General features: G+C 42.4%; 3 protein-coding genes across 3 annotated transcripts; 2 read left to right on the forward strand and 1 right to left on the reverse strand.

Annotated features, from left to right (window-relative positions):
* Positions 1 to 1,508: 1,508 nt before the first annotated feature.
* On the forward strand, positions 1,509 to 3,950 carry LOC122296761. Its single transcript, XM_043106555.1, has 3 exons — positions 1,509 to 1,959; positions 2,059 to 2,975; positions 3,096 to 3,950. Exons 1-3 carry the CDS (start codon positions 1,509 to 1,511, stop codon positions 3,948 to 3,950), a joined length of 2,223 nt encoding a protein of 740 aa, XP_042962489.1.
* A 4,955-nt stretch (positions 3,951 to 8,905) lies between these two features.
* On the forward strand, positions 8,906 to 11,980 carry LOC122297324 (pentatricopeptide repeat-containing protein At1g08610). Its single transcript, XM_043107358.1, has 2 exons — positions 8,906 to 9,082; positions 9,686 to 11,980. Exon 2 carries the CDS (start codon positions 9,905 to 9,907, stop codon positions 11,690 to 11,692), a length of 1,788 nt encoding a protein of 595 aa, XP_042963292.1. The 5' UTR covers positions 8,906 to 9,082; positions 9,686 to 9,904; the 3' UTR covers positions 11,693 to 11,980.
* A 1,863-nt stretch (positions 11,981 to 13,843) lies between these two features.
* LOC122297673 (cytochrome c oxidase assembly protein COX15) lies at positions 13,844 to 18,596 on the reverse strand. Its single transcript, XM_043107816.1, has 7 exons — positions 18,362 to 18,596; positions 17,022 to 17,320; positions 16,415 to 16,640; positions 16,078 to 16,323; positions 15,857 to 15,967; positions 15,125 to 15,256; positions 13,844 to 14,275 (listed from the first exon to the last, which is right to left on the reverse strand). The coding sequence occupies exons 1-7, from the start codon at positions 18,512 to 18,514 to the stop codon at positions 14,105 to 14,107; spliced, it is 1,338 nt and encodes a 445-aa protein (XP_042963750.1). The 5' UTR covers positions 18,515 to 18,596; the 3' UTR covers positions 13,844 to 14,104.
* Positions 18,597 to 27,640: the final 9,044 nt, after the last annotated feature.

Below are 27,640 nucleotides of genomic sequence, written 5' to 3' on the forward strand. Positions count from 1 at the left end.
CATGAGGCCTTAACCAGAAGGCGTGGGCCAGAACCATTTTCCCTTTGTAATCGTTTTAATTGCTTTCTAGTATAAGTGAGGCAATAGGCTATCACTTAGTTTTATCTTTGAACATTTGGACGAATTTGGCTTGTAAGCCCCCATAGACACATTGGTGCTTTGTCACTTAGGCTCCATTGGATGCAATCCGTGAATCCCAAAGGAGAAGGCTGACCCTGTGCAATTTGTGAATCAGGGTAACCTGTTGATTTCATTGTTTTCCTTTGATTAATGCATTGTTGAGGTATTTCAGCATTTTGGATTGTGTCTATTGCATCACATTCGCATTTGCTTGCTGATTATTTTGAACCGTTTGAGTGGGGCATCGCTTAAGGCAGCCACGAGTTGCCATTGAAGGGCATCTGGTCTGCACCAGGCCACCCTGGTTGAATCTGGAGCAAGGTCAGGGACAAGCTGACAGTTACCACCCACCAGCCAAGCCACACGCCCAGCCCTTGCCACTTGTCTAGCCACAACCGCTCCCCTACTTTGTAGGGAGTAACCAACCATCCCTTAAACCGCTCAGCCATCACCCACTCGGCCAACCCACTTAAACCACGCTTAGCCACGTGTGCTTCATCATCAGAAGACACCTCTGTGAGACTTGGTCAGCCCCCCAAGCAAGTGACACCTGTGCTTGACTTGGTTAGCCCCCCCAAGCAAGTGACACTTGTGCTTGACTTGGTTAGCCACCATCAGGAGACACCTGGTGCCTGACTTGGTCAGCCCACCAACAGGAGCCACGTGTGCCTGACTTGGTCAGCCAGCCACTTAACCACCTAATCCCACTCACAACCGTTTTTGATGATTCAGCTACTGCACATGCATGCATGCACGCCCAATCACTAGAATCTCGCCCACCATCAGCCACTGATCAACCATACGAACTCAGCCAACACCACCCATAACCATCACGGTCAAGCAAGTGGCAGCCCACATCGGTCATTGAGGAGCAAGAAGGGGCACGACAGCTTGGTGTCTAGGATCTCGACCGAGGACCTTATCACCAATTTGGTGCTTTCATTGAGAGCAGCCACGTGCTTGAAGGTTCAAGAGAGGTTCTCCCTTCTCTATTGAGGTAGGCAACCCATCACTTGTTTTTGTGAGTTTGGTTGGGGGATCCACGGAGGATCCCGACGTTGCTGCAATTTTTCTTTCTATTGTTATTGTTGCATTGTGAAGTTTGGGGGTTGTGGTAGAGGAAGAAGTAGATAGGTTTGGAGCGGTTGCCACGCTAGAACGTGAGCAACCCAAGGTCGGACTCAGTTTGTGGTTGGGGTCGGTCACCCTCGAAGGTGAAGGACCCACAGTTGGAACCACGAGTCTCCACCATCAGCTCGTTTTTCACCCCTTTTTACCAACAGTTTGCAAGCCTAAACCATCTGTGAGGGTCAGTTTGCAAGCCACTCAGCCGTGATATAGTAGAATTGTGAATCAACATGCAAGAGAAGTAGTCTGTAGAGGAGCCCATGGGCATTTCTAATAGAGCCCGGCTAGAAGTTCTAAAGGATCACACCAACAAGATTACTTCAATTCATGATGGTGTCACCAACAACTTAGCCGAGCTGCGTGTGGCCATGGAGACCTCTAACAAGGATAACCAGAGGGCCATGGAGAACATAAGGAGAGAGACGAACACCACATTAGAGCGGCTAGAGAGGAGACTAGAAGAGAACCGTCCTGGGACACCACCTCATGGGGGTGAGGCCTATGCTGATGGACTGGAAGCTAGTGTAACCGAGTCCATGCATGCGTCGCCAAGGCAAGGTTTGAGGCATGGTAGCTGTGTAGAGAACCATCAAGGTTACCATGAGAGGTGGATTCCGAATGCTGCCTTTGAGAGAGAGGAGCCGTTGGCTGGCTATCGGGCTAGGAGCCCTAGTGTTCACCATGAGCACCAGGAATTTGAGCACAAGCAAGGCTATGAGGAGCCTTACCAACATGAACAACCCGGGCCATGGAGAAGATAGCATGGTCATGGCTACCATGGGCCACAATTTGAGAGGGACGACTATGAAGATAGAAGAGGAAACCGGCATCAGGATTGGGGACCTAGGCGCCCTAAGGTCGACTTCCCAAAGTATAGCGATGGTGACCCCTATGAGTGGTTGGACAAGGTCCATCACTACTTTCTGACATATGACATCCCACGCCATGAGAGGGTGTCCATAGCCTGCTTTTACCTTGAAGGCAAGACTGGAAAATGGTGGCGTTGGATAAGGGACCAGTACGACAAGGATCATATAAGGCTGGGTTGGACAGCCTTTGAGAAGGAGCTCCTCAGTCAGTTCGGGCCATCACCAGTTGTCAATCACCATGGGCAGCTGGCCAAGCTAAGGCAAGAGGGCAAGGTCCAACACTATATAGAGGAGTTCAGGCAGCTACAGATCATGGTTAGGGGCTGGTCGGAGGAAGCCTTGATAGGCACATTCATTGATGGTTTGAGACCTTGGCTTGCCAAGGAAATCAAACTTAGACAGCCCACAAGGCTACCCGAGATGATGAAGATGGCTGAAATTCTTGAGGAGAGCCATTCTAGTGAGCGGCGCCGAACCAAAGACATGGGGAGCAAGTCTTTCAAGACTGTGCAAACCAAGGTCTCTTGGAAGGGAAGGGACACATCAGCCACCACCTCCAAACCGAGACCGGAGATCAAGAAGCTATCCAGTGAAGAGGTGCAAGAGCGCATCAAGAAGGGGCTGTGTTTTAAGTGCGGAGACAAATGGGGCCCCAGTCACAAGTGCAAGGCAGCTCAGGCCTTGTTTATGTTTGAGGACGAGTCAAGTGATGATGAGTCTAAAAGCAGCCAAGAGGAACCCAGCCAAGAGGAGGAAACCGAGGAAACCGAATCTGGTGGCACACCAGAGGAGGCTGAGCTATCATTGAATGACATGGCTGGCATTTCTAAACCCACGTCCATGAGGTTGATGGCATGGGTGGGCAAGCATGAAGTGACTTTGCTAGTGGATAGCGGCTCCACACACAACTTCATTAATTAAAGCATTGTGGGCAAGGTTGGACTTAAGCCGAGCCCTATTCCCCCATTTGAAGTAAAGGTGGCAAGTGGAGAAAAGCTGCAATGTGAGGCCCTCATCCGTGAAGTGAAGATGAATGTTCAGGGGGTCCGTATTATGGCAGACTTGCATGTGCTGCCCTTGGTCGGCCTTGACTTAGTCTTAGGGAATGCTTGGCTGAAGAGCCTTGGCAGGGTCGTCCATGACTATCACAACATGACCATGGAGTTTAAACTTGGCTCCAAGAAGCGACTGTGGATAGCCATTGCCAGTAAGGAGATCAAGTCATGCAAAGCCATTATGTTTGAGAAGCTTTGCAAAGGCGGGGCACATTGCTTCGCCATCGTGGTGGCCAAAGAGGATGTAATGAGACAAGTCGAGAACAAGGGTCAGGAGGGCACCCATGATGATTTAGAGCTACTGCCTGAGGAAGTCAAGCCTGTCTTAGCAGCCCACAGGGGGGTACTCGAGGTGCCCACTACACTTCCACCTCCTAGAGAGTTTGATCACAGAATTCGACTAGTGGCTGAAACCAAGCAGATCAACGTGCCACCCTATAGATACGCCCACTTTCAGAAGGGAGAGATTGAACGGCAGGTGGATGAGATGCTGAAGAGTGGCCTAATCCGCTCTAGTACCAGTCCCTTTTCTTCACCGGTGCTGTTGGTGAGGAAGAAGGATGGCACATGGAGGTTCTATACGGACTATAGGGCCTTGAATGAAGCCACGGTCAAGGACAGATTTCCAATCCCCACTGTTGATGAGATGTTAGATGAGCTGCATAGGGCTACGGTGTTCTCAAAGTTAGATCTAATGGCCGGCTACCATCAAATTCGAATGAATGAGGAAGACATCCATAAGACAGCCTTTAGGACTCACTCAAGCCATTATGAATAGCTGGTGATGCCTTTCGGTTTGTGCAATGCTCCATCAACGTTTCAGGCTGCAATGAATAGCATCTTCAAGCCACTACTTCGAAAGTTTGTGCTTGTCTTCTTCGATGACATTTTGGTCGATTCTAAGACCATCGAAGAGCATAAGTAACACTTGGAGAAGGTGCTAACAATTCTGGAGGAGCATCATTTCTTTATCAAAGCCACCAAGTGTGCCTTCATGGAGAAGGAGTTGGAGTACTTAGGCCACTTTTTCTCAAGAGATGGTGTCAAAGTTGATCAATGAAAGATAGAGGCCATGGTGGATTGGCCTCTACCCAAGGACATCTCAGCCTTAAGAGGATTTCTGGGACTTACAGGTTATTACAGGAGGTTTGTCAAAGGCTATGGGCTCATAGCCAAGCCACTCACAGCAATGCTCAAGAAGGACAGTTTCGAGTGGACAATAGAGGCTAGGGAAGCCTTTGAAAAACTAAAGCGAGCCATGACCAAGACACCTGTGTTGGCACTTCCCAATTTTGAGAGACCATTTGAAGTTTATACAGATGCAAGAGGCGAAGGCATCGGGGCTGTGTTGGTCCAAGACCGAAGGCCTTTGGCCTTCATTTCCAAGGCACTCGGGCCTATGAAGAAAGCATGGAGTACCTATGCCCGAGAGCTATTGGCAGTGGTGCATGCTGTCAAGGTGTGGCGCCCATACCTCTTGGGGCGCAAGTTTACCATCATCACAGACCAGCAGGCCTTAAGGCATCTATTGCAGCAAAAAATTGTCACCCCGGAACAACAGAAGTTCTTTGTCAAGTTGCTAGGCTTTGAGTATGACATAGTCTATCAACCGGGTAAGGAAAATAAGGTGGCTGATGCCTTAAGCCGCAGGGAAGGCAGCCAACCACTTGAGGTAGTGGGAGATGACGAGGAGTCATCAAACTTGGCACTAAGCGGGGCAGAATGGTGAGTATGGGACAAGATCAGAGAGGCTACCAGATTGGATGCAAGGGCACTTGAGATCATTGAGCTCTTGGATGCTCAAGGGCAAGGGGTTGTAAACTACAAAGTGAGAGACGGTCTGATCTTCTACAAGAACTATGTTTATGTGTCGAACGTTCCCAATCTCAGGAAGGAGATCCTAGACCATTTCCATAACAGCAAGGAAGGTGGTCATTCTGGATGGTTGAGAACATATATCCGATTAAAGCATTTCTTCCATTGGGAAGGAATCAATGGTGATGTCAAGAGACTTGTGGCCAGGTGTGACATCTGTCAAAAGGCCAAGTATGACACTAGGCCAGAAGCGGGACTTCTCCAACCATTGCCAATTCCAAACAGAATTTGGGAGGACTTGGCTATGGATTTCATAGAGGGACTACCCATTAGTGCAGGGCATGAAGTGATTCTGGTGGTAGTAGACCGGCTAAGCAAGTATGCCCACTTTATCCCTCTATATTACTCTTATACAGCCAAGTCAGTGGCTAAAGCCTTTGTCAACAACATTACTAAGCTGCATGGGTTTCCAAGGACCATAGTATCAGATCGGGACAGGGTCTTTATGAGTTCATTTTGGAGGCAGCTATTTGAATTACAAGGCAGCAAGCTTAAGATGAGTTCCTCCTATCACCCACAAACGGATGGCCAATCTGAGGTGGTCAATAGGACTTTGGAACAATATTTGAGGTGCTTCTGTCATGAAGAGCAAAGGAGATGGGCAGATTACCTTCCATGGGCAGAATTTTGGTATAACACCTCTTATCACTCTTCTATTGAGAAAAGCCATTTTGAAGTCGTATATGGCAGACCACCACCACTCTTGGTCAGCTATGAAAAGGGCTCAGCCAGTAATAATGAAGTAGAGCAGGAGCTAATTGATAGGGACGAGGTACTGGCCAAAGTTAAAAGAGAGCTCAAGAAGGCCCAAACTCGAATGAAGAAGTATCATGATCAGGGACGACGTGTTGTATCCTTCAAAGTAGGCGACTATGTCTATTTGAAGCTTAGGCAGTTCGGGCAGAAGACCATGAGGAAAACTGCGAGTGCAAAGCTGAACCAGAAGTTCTATAGGCCTTATAGAGTGTTGGAGAAACTGGGCAGTGTTGCATACAAGCTTCAGCTTCCACCAACTTCACAATTGCACCCGGTATTCCATGTTTCCTTACTCAGGAAGAAGGTTGGAGATTCGAGTCTCATTGGGGAGGAGTTACCCACAGTGGATCAAGAGGGAAGGATCCTTATGAAGCCAAAGGAAGTGCTCGGATTTAGGCTACATCGAAGGGGCCGAGGGAGACCAAGGGTGTGGCAAGCATTGATCCTGTGGGAAGGATTATCAAGGGACGAGGCAACTTGTGAGGACTATGATGGGTTGGAGAAGAAGTATCCCCAGTTGATCCTTGAGGGCAAGGTTATGCTAAAAGGGAGGGGGAATGTCAAAACCCCAAGGTAGGAGGCCACGGGCCATGCCTTGACCAGCACCAGCCCATGCTAGGACAGCACGCCAGCAGCACTGTTGGCGTCGCTTGATTGCCCACAGACCGAGCCCTTGGTGAATGCTAGACCACGGAAACCCTCCACCAGGCAGTGAACAGTCGGCGCGCACACGCAAGCGAGGTTGTCACACCACACTCAGCACACGGCTAGACTGCACGCACGCCTAGTGCGCGTGCGCAGCGGGCACGCATGGGCTATGCGCACACACCGCATGCATGCATGGGCCGTGCGTAGGCATAAGGCCCATGCATGGCCTAGGCACCCGCGCAACGCACGCTTTGACACCCACCTTGGAATTGACGATGCGGCTGCCCAGCAGGCCCACGCATGCTGGCATGCCGCTCAACGCCCTGGCCTTGGCCAGGGCCTTGCTGCTCAACGCCTTGGTCTTGACCAGGACCATGCTGATCAACACCCTGGCTTTAGCCAAGGTATTGCTGACCAACGCCCAGGCACCACAGCCTGGGCCATGCAGATCAACGCCCAGGCCCCACTAGCCTAGGCCATGCAACAGCCTGCCATGCTTAAGCCAACCACGGTCCAACCCAGCGACTCACCAATGGCGCCCAGCCCACACAACCTGGGCCACACATGCAAGGACCAGGGACCAGCCAAGGCTAGCCCAGCAAGCCAACCTGAAGACCCACGCGTGCTAGCATGAAGCCTATGCTGTGAGTCATCCTGGCCACCCATGGGCCACTGACAGCATGAGGCCTTAACCAGGAGGCGTGGGCCCAGAACCATTTTCCCTTTGTAATCGTTTTAATTGCTTTATAGTATAAGTGAGGCAATAGGCTATCACTTAGTTTTATCTTTGAACATTTGGACGAATTTGGCTTGTAAGCCCCCATAGACACATTGGTGCTTTGTCACTTAGGCTCCACTGGGTGCAATCCATGAATCCCAAAGGAGAAGGCTGATGTGCAATTCGTGAATCAGGGTAACATGTTGATTTCATTGTTTTCCTTTGATTAATGCATTGTTGAGGTATTTCAGCATTTTGGATTGTGTCTATTGCATCACATTCGCATTTGCTTGCTGATTATTTTGAACCGTTCGAGTGGGGCATGACTTAAGGCAATCACGAGTTGCCATTGAAGGGCATCTGGTCTGCACCAGGCCACCCTGGTCGAATCTGGAGCAAGGTCAGGGACAAGCTGACAGTTACCACCCACCAACCAAGCCACACGCCCAGCCCTTGCCACCTGTCTAGCCACAACCGCTCCCCTACTTTGTAGGGAGTAACCAACCATCCCTTGAACCGCTTAGCCATCAACCACTCGGCCAACCCACTTAAACCACCCTTAGCCACGTGTCCTTCATCATCAGAAGACACCTCTGTGAGACTTGGTCAGCCCCCCAAGCGAGTGACACCTGTGCTTGACTTGGTCAGCCACCATCAAGAGACACCTGGTGCCTGACTTGGTCAGCCCACCAGCAGGAGCCACGTGTGCTTGACTTGGTCAGCCAGCCACTTAACCACTGATCCCACTCATAACCGTTTTTTACGATTCAGTTACTGTACATGCATGCATGCACGCCCAGTCACTAGAATCTCGCCCACCATCAGCCACTGATCAACCATACGAACTCAGCCAACACCACCCATAACCATCACAGTCAAGCAAGTGGCAACCCACATCAGTCATTGAGGAGCAAGAAGGGGCGCGGCAGCTTGGTGTCTAGGATCTCGACCGAGGACCCTATCAGATTCAAACGGTGTGTATTGGATAAGTAATACGGTGCCTTTTGTGTAGAAAAGGAATAATGATTTTAACTGTAAGGGAATCAATGGGGCCAGGAGTTTCTATTGTAAAACATTGACGTTTTGCCTCTGTAACTAGTATAAGAGATTGAGGCCAATGTAATGCTTCTTGTTCAGAAAGTTTAATATGAAAGATAGTTTTGGAGGTTCCTCGAAAGCCTCTTACAAGAATCAAGAAAGTGATTCTTGGGTTTCTCCATCCATTCCTTGTTTTGTGTACGTTTGTCTTGTAGTAGTTTCATAGTTCTGGGAATTACAGCAAAATATCCATTACAGAGAGATAAAACAATTGCATAGCACAGTTATTAATCTTACTATTGCTCTGAGCATGAGGTTATTGAGGAAAAGGAAAAGGACAATACTAGTAATAACGATTGTTAACCAATAAAGTGAACCGAAGTGGTGTAAATGTAATTTTTTTTTTCTTATTTTTGAAAATTATTTTTAACATAATTTTAAATATTTTTAAAAAAATAATAAAAAATATCAATTTATTAATATTTACTATCTTAATTATTAATTAAAATAAAATAATAAAATAAAAATCGATCAATTTTCTCTATTCAATTAGTATTTTCCTTTTTAAAAAGGATGCATATTTAAATTAAAAATGAAAAATTGTTTCACAAACTGAAAAGATTTATAAAAAAGGATAATAAAATTTAAAAAAAAAAAAAATAGAGAGAGTAAGAGGGGCAGTTAAGGTAACAAAAGCAGCCCTAGCAATTTATTCCGTTGTCGACAACATCTTCACTGAATATTGCTCTTGGTATTATATTACGGCTTTGGACCCTGGATCCGGATTGACGACTTATTTTCAGCACCCATCTATTGTTATCGTTGGAAATCCAATCGGGAAAACTGCAAAAAGCACAGTTCATTCCAGTCCGACAGTATGTTTCCTTAACACTTCAAATTCTTAACTTCATTTGGGTCGCTCCCTATTATGTGTTTCATTCTCATGTCATGTGTCTTATTGTTTCGCTTGTGAAGTTGGGAATGCGGTTGTTATGAGTTTCTTATGCTGGAATTTTATATTTGAATTCTATATTTGGTAGTTGAAGGCTGCGGGATTGTCATTTGTCACTCCACACACAGATAAATTGTATTTTTCGTTTTGATGGGGTTCTTGGTTTGTTTTTTGTTTTTGTCACCGCGTTGTGTTTGTGGTGATAATGCTTATCATTTCATTTTTCAGAACTGGATTTCAGGTGCCGTTTGAGTTTTGGAGCTGTAAGATTGAATTTTTGTTTGTTTGTTGAGATTCAAGTAATTTTAATGCTGATATATATTATATTCGTTTCTCGTTCGACTCTTTCTCCACTCTTAATATTGTTTCCTGTAAGCTTAAATATATTGAATTTGAAGGAATGGATTTCTGTTACTTTGAAATTGAGAAAGCCACTACTGCTTTGTTCTGTGTCACTTTCATAATTATCTGCATTGTCCTTTAAATGATTTCCTGGTTTTGATAATAATATTTTGGACTTTGGCAGTTGCAGTTGTGGCTCTTATTCTCCATCATAATAGTAGAAAAGCCGGGGGAATGTCTTTCTGTGTACTTTGAGTTGGTAAAACACTGATAAAAGTAGGATTTATCTTTCTGGAGAAATTTATTGGAGGTTTGCTTCATTGGATCAAATTGGAAATAAAACCCCTGGTAAAAAGAATGCAGGTCATATAGATCTTTTTACATTTCATTAAGCAGGAGAGAGATGGGGTATTGCATTTCTCAACAGAATCATATGGTGGTATTTAGTGGTTTGCATGGTCTAAATGGGTGTTCCAAACCAGAGGGTTGCCATTCTGGCACATGCCATTGCGTAATAATAAAATCACCTGGTTTGCGATTAAATTGCATAAGCAAGTGTGATCACCAAACTCAATCTCGTTTACATTGGAGGGGTGGTCATGGTGCTCGAAGAAATGTGCACTTCTCACTGTGTAGAGGGTTGCAAAGAAGTTTTTGCATTGAAAGAGACAATGAGATTGACCAAGATGAGTGGAGCTCTGAAGATTATAGAATGGTTGTTGATAGAAATTTTAGACAGCATATAAATTCAAAGAAGCCTTCAAGTTCTTCTTCATTGTATCTTGATGGACCCTTTGTTGAAAATAATGAGGAAACCAACAATGGTATTCTTCAAAACTTCTGCAGCCAAGGAAGATTGTTAGATGCATCAAGGTTGATTGATATTATGGCACGTCGAAACCAAATTCCACATTTCCCTTCTTGCACAAACTTAATCCGAGGCCTTATCAGAATGGATCGAATAGATAAAGCTGCCAAAGTCTTGCAAGTCATGGTCATGTCTGGTGGGGTTCCAGATATCATCACGTACAACATGATGGTTGGTGGTCTCTGCAAGAGAGGACTGTTAAGATCTGCCATTGACTTCTTAGATGAGATGAGCTTGAGTGGTTGCCCTCCTGATGTGATTACTTATAATACGATAATCCGGTCAATGTGTGATAAAGGAAATTTCGATAAGGCTGTTGGATTTTGGAAGGACCAACTGAGAAAGGGTTGCCCCCCTTATCTGATTACCTACACAGTTCTCATTGAACTAGTCTGCAAGCACTGTGGAACTTTGAGGGCTATTGAAGTGTTGGAAGATATTGCAATTGAGGGCTGCTATCCTGATATTATTACCTATAATTCTTTGGTTAATTTTACCTGTAAGCAGGGCCTGTATGAGGATGCAGCTTTGGTTGTACGTAATCTTTTATCTCATGGTATGGAACCCAATGCAATAACCTACAATACTCTTCTGCATTCTCTTTGTAACCGTGGGTGCTGGGATGAAGTAGATGAGATTGTGATGATCATGAAAGAAACTTCCCATACTCCTACTGTGGTTACTTACAATATCTTGATAAATGGTTTGTGTAAAGTTGGGCTTGTGGATCGTGCCATCAACTTTTACAATGATATGGTTTTTCGAAACTGTTCACCTGACATTGTAACTTACAACACTCTTCTAGGTGCTTTATGTAAAGAGGGAATGGTTGATGAGGCCCTCCAAGTGCTTCACATTTTAAGTGGTACCAATTGTTATCCTTGTTTGATCTCTTATAATACAGTAATTGATGGGTTGGCTAAGAAGGGTATGATGGAGAAAGCAATGGGACTGTATGGTCAAATGATAGAAAATGGGATCATTCCTGATGCTATTACCCATCGGTGTCTTGTTTGGGGCTTTTCTCGGGTGGATCTAATTGAGAAAGCTGTTGATATTTTGAAGGATATGGGTAAGAGAGACCACAAGGCTGGAATTAAGGCCTATAGATTTGTGATTCAAGGACTATGTAAAAATAAGAAGGTGGATCTGGCAATTCAAGTTCTAGAAATGATGATCTCAAGTCGATGCAGGCCAGATGTGGCAATTTATTCTATGATTATTAAAGGTGTGGCTGCTGCTGGTATGACCAAAGAGGCTAACAAGTTGCATCGAAAGTTAATAGAATGGAACGTTTTAAAAGAAGCGACCACACCGGATTAGAACTGCAAAAGCATGACCTTATTCAACACTTGAGACCTAGACAACCATTTTTGCGCATGAAGTTATACAGAATATACGTTCTCGTGTGTTGATTGTTCTTGTCCTGTTATCTTGTTGGAAACCCTTTAACCTTACAATTGTTTGATCTTCCAATATGGTCACTTACCTTGTTTCTGTTGGATTCTTATTATAATCTGTTATTTCAGTTGTTGCTGTTGTTTCGTTTGTCAACATATCAGAATAATGTGATTTTATTAAATCGTATCTAAGGTTAATATGTATGGGGCATATGTGATTCTGCATTGATGGGCATTCATGAGGCAGAAGAAAATTGTTATTGCCTCTTTCATATGCATCAAAGGCCATAGCTAAGATAAAAAAATCTTTCGATCTTCACTACAAGCACAAGATCCTTGATGTTGAGGGTACAGCGAAAAATTTGGCACGAAAGAACCTTTATTGCATTGAAAGAACCACATAAAACAATAAGGATATTTCACTCGAGTTGTGCTACATACAAGCAAAGTCACGTACTAATATGTGTACCAATACTAATTCCTTCATACTTAAAATTTAAATTAACATTATTTTCAATAAAATCTACTTTTTAACCAATCATATTAAATTGGTGCGCAGATTAGTGTACAATTATGCTTGTAATTAGATTTTTCTATTTCACTCATATGTTATATTAGCTTTAGCCCCCTTGAACTTTTCAGTATATGGCTATGGCTGTTCCTCAGATATATCCGTTGGCTGTCCTGCTATGGATGGTTGTGGGCAGCTTTCAATTTCTTGGGTCCAAGATAGAAAATCCGGATTAGAAATTTACTTTCTTTTGTATCAATAATCTTCCTCAGCAACTTATTTTAGCATTCAGGTCATGTTACTGGTTCCAATTTCTGTTTATCAGCCAAACCGGACGACATCTGGTAGAATTGTTAGCCAAGAAAAAGGATAAAGATTAATCAAGTACAACACTGCCATATCTCTTTGCCTTTGGTCATTTTTGCCAAGCTAATAGTTTTGTTGACAGATTGATCTCCATACTTTAATTTTGAACTTCTTGGCTGTGTGCGATGTGTCCTTTCACATGGCACGTACAAAATAATGAAAGCAAAAACGAATTTAAAAACAAAAATTTAGAGGGAAAAAAAATAGGAAGAGCATGAGTTGCCTCAAGCAGTGCCTGGAGTCACCCACGCGTGCGGCCTATTTGAAACCAAGCTGTTTTCTACTTTTATTTTTTGTAATATTTAAAAAAAAAAATAGTTTTGTAGTGTTTTGCACTTGGCATCTTGTCATTGGTGCTGACATGCTGCTTTTAACAAATTATTAACAGTTACTAAAGAAAATCGTAAAATTATTTAAGTTAAAAGGAAAAATCTAGTTGTAAGCAATTATGCACACTAATATGTTCATTCATCTAATGTAATTGGTCAGAAAATAAACTTTATTAAAAATAGTGTCAATTTAAATTTTAAATATAAAGTCATTAATATTGATATATAGATTGGTACGTAAGTTTACTTATATGTTTGTACGTAGCAAAACTTGTATTTTAATAAGATATAAGCTTTTATATAAAAATAAATAAAAAATTATGCTTTTCAACATCATTTTTTTAAAAAACAATTTTAATCAATATAAGCTTTTACATAAAAAGAATTATGTTTTTCAACATTATTTTTTCTTGAAAAAAATTTCATAAAATATAGGCTTTTATAAAAAAATTAAAAATAAAAAAAAAATTATGCTGAAATATGAACTAAAAAAAATTCGGATACAACCCGATACTCAAATTTTCAGATTTTTAAAATCCGGATTTACCTATATACCAGCCCAAGTCATAACCCGTATTAACCCAAGCTGCAACCTGAAACAGGTTTGAACCCAATTTCGGGCCGGTGTACCCAGGTATCCAGCCTGGGATCCGGGTGAATGGTTCTAAACTAGGTTATCGTGGAGTTAGGTTCAAGTGAGTAGGGTACCGGATTTACGGGTAGGAGCTTTAATTGGGTCATACACGGACTCAAAATTCCGTTTTTCCAATTTCATAAATCATATTAACTGGAAGAACTACAAGTTACTTATATATATATTTTTGGTAAGTATGTTATATTTATAAAAGTCTTAGAGCTGAAGATCCTCTTGAAGTTCCAAAAGACGCTAGCAGAAAATAGCGTATAATCAGGACAGCAACGTTGTTGACCACTCAATTACAAATGACAATTCCTCATTATTGTCTAGGCATAAAAGTTTACAGAGCCCATATGCGTTCCCCATTCAGTTAAGATGGACTTGCGAACAAGAAAACAGGAGATTCGTGTTTAACAAAAGAAATTAAAATGTAAAAGGAATTGCTCCGTCCATCCACAAACCGAGGTCGTAAAAAGTGCAGCGGAAGAGTATCTAGGTTGTCTTTGCGACTTGAGGCAAAGATTTGAGAAGGGACACTGACGGCCTCCTCACAGTGTGATTGAGCAGGATCACAAGCGTCAAAAGAGTTAAGGCCCCAGCCTGATGTGCAGTGCCGAGTGAAACAGGTACATATGATAAAAGCGTTGATATTCCCAAGGTGACCTGCGATTGATTATTTTAGAATGAGAACAGGTACCGAATTCTAAAACAGAAGTGATACACTTACAACCCATTTATCATTTATTTATCACTATTAATAATATAATATTTCTTTAATATTTAAATCCATCAAATGAAAACAAAAATCAAATTAAAATTTAAAAAATATATTATTTTAATCTAAAGTTGTAAATAAATTGTCAAATAGTTGGTATTCTATCATTTTTCATTCTAAAAAGGGAAATGACACTCCCCGAGTGATACCAAATGATTTTTATTTTTTATTTTTTTTAACCTAATGGTTAACAAATCATTCTTTAATGAGTTTGTAAATTTATTTTTTAAAATGTTTAAAGACGTATAAAAAATGTTCGAAGAAAAAAAAAAAAAAAGGTTTCACTGTTTGGTACACAATTGAGCGAGTCTCGGCGGCCATTCTTCCAAAAATAGGTTGTTACAACTATGACCTTAAACTACCATTTTCCTATATGTGATAGGAAAATGATATTTAGCCCCATGCTTTTGCACCCTCAAAATTACTGCTTGGATATTTTAATTTTTTATTTTATTTTCTTAATGGTTAAGTAAATACTAGTAAAGTTGTGATTTTTTATTTTATTTTTTAATAGTTAAGGATGCTTAAAAAATGTTTGAAAGAAAATGTTTTAAAAAAATTATTAGTTGCACTGGTGGTAACTTTGAGAGGGCAAATACATGGGGGAGTAGCAGCACCCATGCGAAAATGAAATAATGGCACTCAGAAACTATCTTCAACTTCATTTTGGTAGACGGAAGAACTATGACTGGATAGAGAGCAGGAAAATTAAGAAAGGGTTATAGACAAACAATTACCTGCAGAGAAGCCATGCCGACAATACTTCCAATCAAAGACCTAACAGCAGGATGTATGTCCAACTTCCTCGTTGACCACCATAAAGTACCAATTGAAAGTAAGGTAGCAGTAGCTAGGATTCGGTGGTCAAGCTGCAAACATGATAAAATACTGGACTTAACTTTTCTTTGAAGTACTAGATATTAATAATTAAGAAGATGTTAATATCAATGTGAAGCTTTGAATTAAAAGAAATAATACATTTCATCAGGCTTTGAAGGCGTTCATATGATACAAAAGTTAGAAATTCTACCAATTAAAAAGCATAGTTATTCGCATTTGTGTTTAATTGTTAACTGTGCAACAGCTGCGATAATATCAAGCCCATCGGCAATGCGCTAAATGGGGCCATGATTTAGAGACCCAGTTACTGTTCAGGGAAAAAAATACACAAGGGATGAAGGGATTAATGCTTTTTCTCAAAAGATTTAGATGAGAAACTCCCTTGATCAAAGCTAAAATGTCCCACTAAAGATGGTACTCACAGAAAAACTAAAGTGTATAGCACATAAAATATTATCATTCAAAAATAGAAATTCCAAATAAAAATATCAGGACTTCTATTCTCAATTATTCCCTTTTCTTTGTAGTAATTTTCAAATTTCCCAATTCTAGTGAAGCAACCTCACATCATTAGCAAATAGCGATTGACATGATCATCCAGATGTTTCAAATTAGCTGAGGGTAAATACCTGAACAGTTGATGTATTCTCAAAGAAGTTTCGAATTACTGGCTTCAAGTCAAAAACGTCTGGTGGTATCCATGTATCACCCATCTTTGGAAAAGTATTATAAGCATGCCCCTGGCATATTTAGCATGTTCTGTGGTCATAATTTGTAAACACTGCAGAACATCTAGAAGTTCATTGTGACAGATGAGAAGCAAGAAAAAAATAAGATACCGAAAACATACAGCATCGTTTCCTGCAACAAATGCTCCAGAGACAGCAGTAATGGCAACAAGTAAACTGACAGGAAGGGCAATTCTCTTTACTTTTGCTGCTCCACGAACCCAACTAACTGATTCCGCAGGTGGTTCAGGCATAACAACAGAAAGACCAGTCCAAAAAAGACCACAGTAAATAGCAAATGCTGAAGTAAGATGAGCTGCAAGACGGTAGGGGCTCACTCTTGGCTGGACATATTCAGATGCTGGTTCCTGTGGAGACAGAATATCTTAGGAACTTAACAATTCCAAAAAAAAAATAAAAAAATTATAAACAAATTGACAGAAGATCATACTTTCTAACCTCCAAACCACTTTTAACCATCCACCAGCCAATTAAACCCTGGCCAGCACCAAGGGCAAAAAGAGCAGAGAGCCTCAGTCCAAGTTGTAAGGTAACATATCCTTTACGAAGGAAATATGAAAAAGGCAAAGCAAACATAATGCCTAGAGCCCTTCCCCACATACGATGTGCATACTCCATCCAATATATGAATTTGAACTCTTCAATACTCATTCCTCGGTTGACACTACAAGAGATCAAAATTTAAGTAAATATCATTAAATCAGCAAGACCTCCTCAATCTGAGATGATGCTGTAACTTCAATTATCAATGCAGCAAATCCAATAAACCGCATGTAACTGATAAAGATAAAATTAGATAAAATTGCAGAGTATATCAATTTTGGTCTTGTTCATAACCAGTTAATAATCTACTGGATATCTATAACCAAGCACTATGAAACTTTAGGGAATACTTTCAGCATAAATTTATGTTGTTTATTTATCAATAAATAAATATATTTATGTTGAAGCATGTAAGTAAAACTTCTAAGTGGTGCCAAACAAGTTTAATGCCACAAATGCAAGTAGCATTGCACTTTATACATGTAATGTTGCTTGTACTTACCGCTTATACTCAGGGGACTGCTTATATTTCTCAAACTCATGATACCAGTCCTCATCCGCCAGAGGAGGGAGGCTACCAGTAAATTTCCAATCAGTCATGGAAAGACCAGATCGTGTTAGTCTTGTGACACCACCAAGTACCACCATACTAAACACCCACGCAGCAGAGCCGAAAAGCCAAATCCCAACCATTTTCTGAGCATGGGAGCCAGCAGTAACTAACAGCTTTGCTCCCTCCTTATGTACTGTGCCAGAAGATGCAACAGTGGACATATTTCTGATTGACGGTACACAATAACCCTGAAAAATGGCACATATAATTTCTTTCTATTCAGAGAAGATCCTACAGCACAGAAGCTCCATAACAAAGACATCAGATGGAAATCAAATTGCATGATTGAGATTTCTGTAATGTCTATGCACATTTATACATGAATTCCAAAGACAGATCCACAGTCATGTTGGGATGCTAGTTCCCCTAATAATAGCATTATAAAAAAATTTAATCAAAGAAGATAAATCTGGCCAATGGGCCATAGTTGAAAGTTAGCCAAAACTTTGAATCCAATTCTTGGGGGTGACATGTAGCCACTTGATCTACAATAGATCAGCTTAAGATTTTTCTAGTTGGAAGCTGCCTTGAGATTACACCAAGGTTGATATTAAGAGTGCTGCCAAATGAACCAAGCGAACAAGGAGTCAGCCTTCATTCAATCTATCCGGTTTTTTTCATTTTCTTTTCAATTATAACTGAGGCACAAGTAACACATGAATATTTATGATGTATTTTTGCGAACATAAGTCTTACTGTCGAATTTCTTTACTAGTTAAGAAAAGTGAAACGGAAATAGCCATTCCTAACGTCTCAGCATAAACCAGTTATTCCAACAAATTCACTACTGCAGAACTTTTAAAAATGTACTGTACCCAGGACTTGACCCTAAAAGAAAACGATGGCTTCCCATGGACTTCCACAAAGGCACTAGAATCTCTCAATTTCGTGCAAAAGGCTGGTGATCTCCCCACCCCACCATCCTCCTCCCCCCCTTTTTTCTCCCGGGCGGCAAAAGAAGGCTTTTATTTCTTTTGGCCAGAAAACGAGATCGGGAATGCATCTACTAGGCCAAACAAATATCATAAGCATGTGTGTATGCATTTTCAGCTTGTTTTGAGTTGTGCATCAGTAGCATAGCACAATCTCCACAGCCATCCCTCAAACCAACCACCCACCACCGCCCCCCCCCCCCCCCGCGGGAGCAAATCTATCAGGGACCCATATCCGGGAATTAAAAAAATCGAAGCTTCTGATTTCAACTTTATATGTAAAGAAAGGAACGGGACCTTCGGTAAAGACTTGAAGCATTTCCTAGCGATTTGCGAAGCTAGGAATCCATTGACCGGCTCGGGGAAATCCGTAGACGGAGCTGCTTTCCTGAGATTGTATGTCCCATTCGGTCGTTTGATCCTCTTCAGAAATGCTAGCGTGCGGAACATCTCTCAGAGCCCTGCTCTATCTCTGAAAATCGAGGGTTTAACAAGGTTTTTCTGCCCCCTCATCCCATGTGAAACGACAACGTTTGTGACCGCTCCCTCCATAATTGCCAACCAACACAATCTTACATCTTATTAGGTGTGTACAGGAACCGACCAAACCGGCCATGAACTGATCAGACCGACGACTGGAGTACAGAATCGGCTAAAACCGACAAAGAATCTATTGGCGAGTGAGAGGAATTGAAGGAAAATCGACATCGGTGGTTTGGCGCCGATTTCAACCCCTTGGAAACTGCTGAACCGACCGATTCGATTTATTTATATTTTTTTGAAATATATGTATATAAAATGGCATCGTTTAGGGCATAAATTTTAAAAAGTTCCGTTTCAAAATGAGTTAATAACCTCCCACCCCTCTTCTTCTTCCCTGCGTTATCTTCTTCAATTCTTCCTCTCTGCAACCTCCTACTTCTTCCATGGCAGACGATGGCATGAATCTTCTTTATTCTTTCTCAGTTCCTCCTCCTTCACACTGATGGTAAACCGACAACTGCACCAACGCACATCGAAACCGATATGATCGATTTTCTCTCTCCAAACCCTCGATTTCGGTCGGTTTAATAGAGTCATGGCAGAGGTCAATGATGTCTCAGTTTGGAACTGAAACTGACGCCAAACCCATTAGTGTATAGCCCTACATCTTATTACCTTAGAATAACGATAGCTTTACCACTAGTTGACAACTAGTTCACAATTTAGTTATTAAAAAAATTTAAAAATATTAATAAAACAAATGTGTAAAAAATGTTTTATAATTTTTAAAACAAAATGCTACTTAATCTTTTTATTAATACTATTTAAAATTGCCATTTGAGTATTTTTATTTATTTTTTTACTTAGTGATTAAGAAAGTGAATATTAGTAAATTTATATATACTTTTAAAAAATTTTCTTAATAGTTCAGAATGTTAAAAATATATTTAAAATAAAATAATAAAAAATTTTATCAAGTGTAAACTTATAGCTTTATCAATAGCAAAATAATCTTATTGTCTTAGTTGTAAACCGGTTGTTAATTGGTTGGAAGGGTATCTTTTTCCTTTTTTTCATATATTTTTTTAAACTACTTAAGGTGGGTTTGGGAAGTGAGATAAAATGAAAATTGTGTATATAATAGTGAGATAGTTTGAGTTGAGTATTTTTTTGGTTTTGAGAAATGAGAGAAAAAAAATTAAAATATTATAAAAATATAGTTTTATAATATTATTTTTGTTTGAAATTTGAAAAAGTTAGAATTATTTTTTATTTTTTATTTAATAATTTGAAAAAGTTGTAATGATCAGTTTGAAAAGGTTGTAATAATTAATTTAAAAATTTTGTATTTGAATTATGTTTGAAAATAAGATAGGATGAGATAAAATGATATTAGATGCGGATTTTGTATCTCATCCCATGCCCCAGACCTATCCTTAGACATTTAAAAAAAAAAAATCACATATTCATTTAAAAACACTTACTTAACCATTAAGTAAAAAAATTAAAAAAATAAATTTCGATAGAAGATTTCCACAAAATAAATTTCTATGGAAGTAGACTTTTCCTATTGTTAATTACGTTGGGTGACATGAGATATAAATTTTAGTATCTCTCTTATCAACTGGTAGGGCTATACAATACTCCAAAAATTTGATTCCAACTCATACTTTGTTTCGACTTCACACCGAGCTCCGATAAAATAGAGTTAGAGTTTTTTTTTTGCATTTAAAGTCGAAGTCAAATTTGTTGCTTGACTGACTTTGATACTATCTTCAACTCCAAATTCAACTCTGACCTCTGACTTTGACTTCAATAAAAATGAGCCTATAACCCGCATAATGCACAAATTGTTATTTATGTTAAATTTTATAACTCTAAATAGTTTATTATACGTAATCACTTTCATAACTACTAAAAAAATGTATAACAAATATATATATATATAATAGAGCATGAATATATAAAAATGTTCACTTTAATAATAAATATTTCATAGTCAATTTATAATATTAAAAATGTAATATATATATGTGTGTGTGTGTGTGTGTGTGTGTGCGCGCGCGTTTGTGTGTTAGGGATGTGTCTCACTTCCAATCTTCTACTGTGCGTCCATAATTCACTGATGAAACCTGAGGGGGGCTTCTCCTGCAAATACTCCGATGCTTAAGTCAGTTAAGAGGTCATTGTATTTGAATCATCCTTAATTATCAAAGATTACCTGTATATATAGGCTCGTTTGTTGTATATATCTCATTCAGAATTTATCGGAATGGATTACCACTTAGGATTTTGAATAATCGCGTCACTTCCTGTTGCTTTTATCATTCCATTAAAGGTGGTGCCATGCACATCCCTCTTCAAACTCTTCCTGACTATCTCTCTATGACCTCTGGGCCCATCCTTTGGGCTTCTTGGTTTTTATTATACCATGGGCCTTATTATACGTTCAGGGCCCTTCGGGTGGGATGGTCCCTCCAGTTACCCCGTCAATTCCATTCACCTTCTGGTGGACAAAATTCACTTTTGATCAAACTTGTCGTTGCGAAAATGCTAGGTGTGATCGCATGGGCCTGGGTGCTTGGAAAATAAGTTGACACGGACACAGGCCCAAATCATCCACGGTTTGGTGTCTTCAGGCCTGTGGCTTTTCTTGCCACTTTATACTGTTTCATTTTCAAAAAGATTTTATTATTATTATTTTAAAGAATCGAGGACTCCCTATCATTTCCCACTATTGTGGCAGAGAAGATTGACAGCTTTTTTGCATCGCCTAGTCTTCTTCTTCAGTGTAGAGTTACCTTTTTTTTTTTTGTCCGTTGGGGCTTTGCATTTTGCTATCCTTCAAATACTTCCCTTTTCCGTTGTCTTTCATTCCTTCCCTTGTTACACTTTCTGCCTTCCATTCTCATCTTTGTTCTTCGCTTATCTTAATCTTTGTTGCTATCCTCTTCCCTTTTCCGTTGTCTTTCATTCCTTCCCCTATTAGACTTTCTGCCCTTCCATTCCTATCTTTTTTCTTCGCTTATCTTGATCTTTCTTGCTATCCTCTTTCCACCGATTTTAATGGCTCCCTATATTGAAGGCGAGGTTTCTGAAAATCCCTTCGAGGTCCCTGAGGGCACAGTCTTCGCCGGATATCGATGGCATTCATCTATCTGAGAGAAACATTTCACCAAGATTCGGGAAGACTTTCGTATTCCTGAAACCGTTATTTTGGGAGTTCCTGAATTCGGATGTTGTGACGACAAGGATTGTGGCTATTTCTATTTCCCTTCTGCGAAATGGGTGAAGGCTCCCCTTCTGTCGCTCTCTCTGCAACATTTTGGACCTTCTTAACATAGCTCCCGCTCAATTACACCCTTTTGCACTGAGGGCGACCTCTGAGCCTGTATTGTATTCAGCATGGTTTTGGAGCCTCTTGGGGACCCTTATCCTGACCTAACTAGTCGGAAATTTTTGGCGTTCTATAACTTGAGGGAAGCTACCAAGGGCAATGTTCTTAGCTTCCGCAAGAAAGATGATGGGCAAGCATTGGCCCGATTTGTGACTTGCCACTGCAATGCTAAGGCGTGGACCTCCAACTTCTTTTTTATCTCTGGCCAAGGTTGGGAACACCCTGGCATGGAAGACGTTTTCCATGAATTTCCAGTCAAATCAATCTGGCGCCCTCTTCCTGACGAAAAGAAACTGTGGCTTAGAATGGAGCCTCTGTCACGTCGTGAACTCGCTCGAATCAAGACAGTTCGTTCTTGGGCCAAAGCTAATCCTGATGCACTTTGAACTGACCTCTTGCTGACCTCTGACCATATTGATCGGCTCTTAAAGTCTCCCAACCGGTCTTATTTTCAAAGGTGTGACTTCATGATCTCGGCCACCGTTCCTCCTCCCATGGAGAAGTTTACTAAGAAAACTTCAAAGTCTGAGCCATCTAAGAGGAAGATACATTCGTAGGAGGGAGAGAAAGAGGAGGCCGCCGAAAAGAGGGAAAAAGGGAGCAAGAAAAAGAATGAGGGGGAGAAGGAGGAGGCCACCAAGAAGTGGGAAAAGAGGAGCAAGAAAAAGAATGAGGCAGGCGGTTGCCAAAAGAAAGCTTGCACTGGAGATCCTTCTCCCCCTTCTTCTCTTCAAAAGGAAACCCTGGTGTCCTCAGGGGGCGTCCAGGCCCATGTGTCGTAGGAGGACACCCCTCCTCAGGTGTTTGCGCAGTTGGCGACCCTCAAGCCTCCGTCGCCCCAACCGGAGGTCCTTGCCGCATCCTCAAGGGAGGCCACAGCCAGAGTTCTACTCCACTTGATACAACTAAACCTTCCTCGCCTTTTTCGTCCCCGTCCCTGCCATGTTCTTGTAGCCTGAGGGATGCAAAAGGTTTAGCTGACCTGGCCCTTTTTAACCTAGCTGCCTCCCTCTAGGTTGTGCCTAGGACGCAAGAGCATGTCCTGGCTTCTGCCCCTGTGTTTGAGTTTCCTGTGCTGGAGGGGCGGGTTAGTCCAATCAAGCTGGGTGCAAAAGTGGTCGCTGCCCATAATCTTGACTTGGTTACCGCGGCAGGAGCTTGCTAACCCCCTCCTGCCACCATTGCCCATGTTGAGGCGGCCACTATTCTGCCCATAAGTGGCCGCATGGAAACACTAGAAGCCTCACCTTCCAATGGGGCGGAAGGTGCCACAAAGAATGTCCCTTCACGCCAGGTCGAAGTGGGCAGCAAGGTTGGTTCACACCCAACTTGCTCAAAAAGTTTGCCGGACACAATTTCTGGGGGAAATACCCTGTTGCCAATTGGTAGCAGGGTCAGAATCTCTCTCCCTTCTCTCCACGCCTCCTCTTTTGGCGGGGATATTGACTCCTTCCTTGAGGAGGAGTGGGTGAATTTCTTGAGGGAAGACGCCCATCTTCGTGAAGCTGACCTGGCCTACCCGCCACCTCCTCTACCCCCTTTGCGCTTGGTTGATCTATCAGGGAGGACGATGGCTTCATCCGTGAGGCCTGCAGAGGCACCCCTCCCAGAGCCTAGCGAGATTGTGAGGGGGGATGCCAGCGGTGGTGATTCTTTGACAGCTATTAAATCCCAGGTTGAGGCTATTGCCCAGATGGCTACTCATTTGAGAAGTTGGCTCTTTGAGGTACCATGCCTTCTGTTCCTTTTTGCATATGCTCCTTTCATATCTTAGTCTCTCTTCATATTGGTTACTTTTCTTCTTGCAAGGCATTAATGACTTGGCCGCGTGGATAGTAGCTGATCGTTCCCGTATTGAGGAGGAGGTTAAAGAGCGTAGACAGTTATGCTACATAGCCAAACGTGCTTCCGAGAGATGGCGAGTTGACAGAGCTGAATTGGCAGCTTTGGCCGAGGAGAGGGAGGAGTTGAAGATCCTGTTAGAGCAATCTAAGGGCTATTCCCATTCTTTGCAAGGCAACCTTGAGATGCGCGAGGCTGAACTCTTGGAGCTGCGCAAGGCTGAACTCTTGGAGCTACGCGAGGCTGCCCGTCTAGCAAGTGCGGTCAAGGCTAAAGATGACTTCTCCTTGTCCATTCTCCATTTTGAGATGGATTCAGCCAGGCTGCAACTTTTCGAGGCTCAAGAGAACCTTAAGGCTGAGAGCTCTCGCTTGAACTCTGAGCTTGCTGCCCGTGATGAGGCACTGTCCTCTCTTCATGGAGACCTGGCCCGTTCTCAAGACAGTTGCAGGTCCTTGGAGGAGAGTCTTCGAGAGGGAAACTCTGAGGGTTATTTTATCCTGAGGAAATTGCCCGCCGCAAGGTTGATGAGTTTGGTCAAAAGGAGATGCCTGACGCTTTTATACACGTACCCCTAGCGTTCCCACTTGACAATGCCCCTTAACCGTTTTGCCCCTTATGTCTTTACTTATGGATAGTTTTCTTGTGTTTTTGTATCTTGTACATTTATAACAATGGATTTTGATTTGCTTTGTTGAATGCTCAGGCTACTGCGTCCTTTTAGTTATTGTCTTTTTCATGGCACCACAAGTTGTTAAGGCTTGCTTTTGGTGTTTAGGGTCGGCGTGGTCTGAGGACATATACGCCATTTTTTATGGCACTACAAGCTGTTAAGGCTTGCTTTTGGTGTTTAGGGTCAGCGTGATCTGAGGACCTACGCGCCCTTTTTATATGACACCACAAGCTGCTAAGGCTTGCTTTTGGTGTTTAGGTCAGCGTGGTCTGAGGACCTACACGCCCTTTTTTCATGGCACCACAAGCTGCTAAGGCTTGCTTTTAGTGTTTACGGTTGGCGTGGTCTGAGGACGTACGCCCTTTTTTCATGGCACCAATGGCTGCTAAGGCTTACTTTTGGTGTTTAGGGTCGGTGTGGTCTGAGGACCTAAGCGCCCTTTTTTCATGGCACCACAAGCTGCTAGGGCTTGCTTTTGGTGTTTAGGGTCGAGTGGTCCCTGACCTTTCTCGCCTATCTTTTCATAGAACCTATATTCACCCCTGGGAACCTTTTCCTCTGTACAGAATTCTCAATGAACAAAATGAAGTATATTCATAAATAGTGATAACACAAACATCAGACAAAAAATAAAGAAAATGAATGCTTAAACCAACAAATACTATGAAAGTTATTGATAAAAAATTTTAAGTGCTCTGTGTTCCATGGGTGTTGTAGTTCCTTGGCCTCGCTATCTTTCAACCGGTACGATCCAGGCCGGTTGTTGGCTACTACTAGATAAGGACCCTCCCATCGGGGTCCCATCTTCCCCTCACTTTGGGTAGTCACCCCGCTTTTCTTCAAGACCAGGTTGCCTACTTTAAAAGTCCTGGGCCTTACTCTTTTATTGAAGTACTGCTCGACTTTCTTCTTTTCGTGCAGCATCCGAGCTTCTGCCATCTCTCTTTCTTCTTCGAGTAAGTCGAGGTATTCTTCTATCTTTTTGTCATTCTGGGCAATCGAGAATTGGCTCGTTCTGTAGGTTGGTAACCCTACTTCCACTAGTGTAACCCCCTCGCATCCATATGCTAGTGTAAACGAGGATTCCCCTGTCGGAGTTTTTGCTGTAGTTCTGTATGCCCAGAGTACCCCTAGAAGTTCGTCTGCTCAATCCCCTTTCTTCTCCGTGACCTTTTTCTTAAGGATTGAGAGTAACGCCTTGTTTGTCGCCTCAGCTTGACCATTTCCTTGGGGGTGGCCTGGGGAGGAGTACTTCGCCTTGATCCTTAACTCAGTACACCATTCCCTGTGGCGGTCTAAGTCGAACTGGCGCCCATTGTCGGTTATAATACCCTGGGGAATTCTGAACCTACAGACAACATTTTTCCACAAGAATTTTGTCACAGCTTTGCCTGTGATTGTTGCTAATAGCTCTGCTTCTGCCCACTTTGTGAAATAATCGACGGTGACTATCATGAACTTAACACACCTTTTCCTGGCGGGAAGGGTCCCACCAAATCTACCCTCTGCTGGGCAAAAGGCCATGGTGCTATCACCGATATTAATTCCTCTGGAGGGGCATGTGGTACGGGTGCGTAAGTTTGGCATTTTGCACATTTCTTGGTGAACTCCTGTGCGTCTCTTAGAGCATTAGGCCAGTAATATCCTGCTCGGATTGCTTTTCTAGCCAAGGTTCTTCCCCCAAAGTGATTTCCACATATTCCCTTGTGTATCGGTTAGGACATATTATGCTTCTTGTACGGAGGTGCATCGCAGCAAAGGGACGGAGAAGCCTCTTTTATAAAGGATTCCATTGATGAGTAGGAATCGAGCTGCCTTTTTATTTATCTTTCTTGCCTCTTCTCTTGCTTCTGGCAATTTTCCTCCATCCAAGTACTCTACTACCCTGTTCGCCCAATCTGGGATGCTTGACCTTAGGACTCCTACCTCTGTGCCAATTGCTGGGACCTCAATGACCCTCCTCTCTACTTGCCATGGTAGGGGTTCTTCCTCCCCTCCTGATGCCGCTTGGGCCAGCCTGTCTGCGACCTCGTTGTCTACTCTTGATATCTGGGTTATAGCGACATATGAGAAAAGATTGCGTATTTCCCAAACTCTTGCCAAGTATTTCTTTAATTTGTCGCCCTTCGTAGCGTATAGGCCCAAAACTTGATTTACCACCACTTGTGAATCTAACCTGGCATCTACTTAGGTTGCCCCTATTTGGGCGGCCACAGACAATCCCGCTATAAGCACTTCATATTCAGCTTCGTTGTTTGTTACTTTGAATGCCAGTGTGGCCATGTAATACCTCTCTTGGCCGTTAGGGCTCAATAAATGTATCCCTAGGCCTCCGCCTATCCGGCAAGATGATCCGTCTATAAATAACACCCACTGCTTCCTTGATGGTGTTATTGCTTCCTCCTGGGGAAAGTCTGAGAATTCTGCTACAAAATCTGCCATCGTTTGTCCTTTAATTACTTTCCTTGGCTCATACTCTACATCAAACTCACTCAGCTCGATTGGCCAACCTATCAGCCTTCCTGTGCAATCCAGCTTCCTCAGAATTTTTGCCAATGGAGCCTCTGTCAGTACCCTTACTGTGTGGGCTTGAAAATAAGGATGAAGTTTCCTAGCCGCCACTTCCAAGGCAAATGCTACTAATTCAATTCAAGGATACCTTGCTTCCGCTCCTCTGAGTGCTCTACTCACGTAATACACCGGATGTTGGATGGTTCCTTCCTCCTTTACGAGAACGGCGAATACAGCGTGCGGGGAGACTGCTAAATATGCGTAAAGTACGTCACCCTTCTTTGGTCGCCTTAAAAGGGACGAATTGGCCAGATACTATTTTAACCTTTCGAATGCTTCGTCGCACTGCTCATTCCAAGGATGTACATTCCGCAGTATTTGGAAAAAAGGGTGGCACTTATCTGTTGACTTGGCTATGAACCTACCCAGGGCTGCCACTCTCCCCGCCAATTGTTGAGTCTCGTTCAAATTTTTTGGTGGTTTCATATTGATTATGACCTCTATCTTATCTGGAGAAACTTCAATTCCTCTTTCAGATACGATGAAGCCCAAGAATGTTCTTGACTGGACCCTAAAAGCACACTTCGTTGGGTTTAGCCTCATTTTATAACAACGTAAGACTCCAAACGCCGTTCACAAATCCACGAGGTGCTGGGCGGGCTCTTTGCTT

Source organism: Carya illinoinensis, chromosome 15 (assembly GCF_018687715.1).
Source record: "Carya illinoinensis cultivar Pawnee chromosome 15, C.illinoinensisPawnee_v1, whole genome shotgun sequence".
Lineage (NCBI taxonomy): Eukaryota > Viridiplantae > Streptophyta > Magnoliopsida > Fagales > Juglandaceae > Carya > Carya illinoinensis.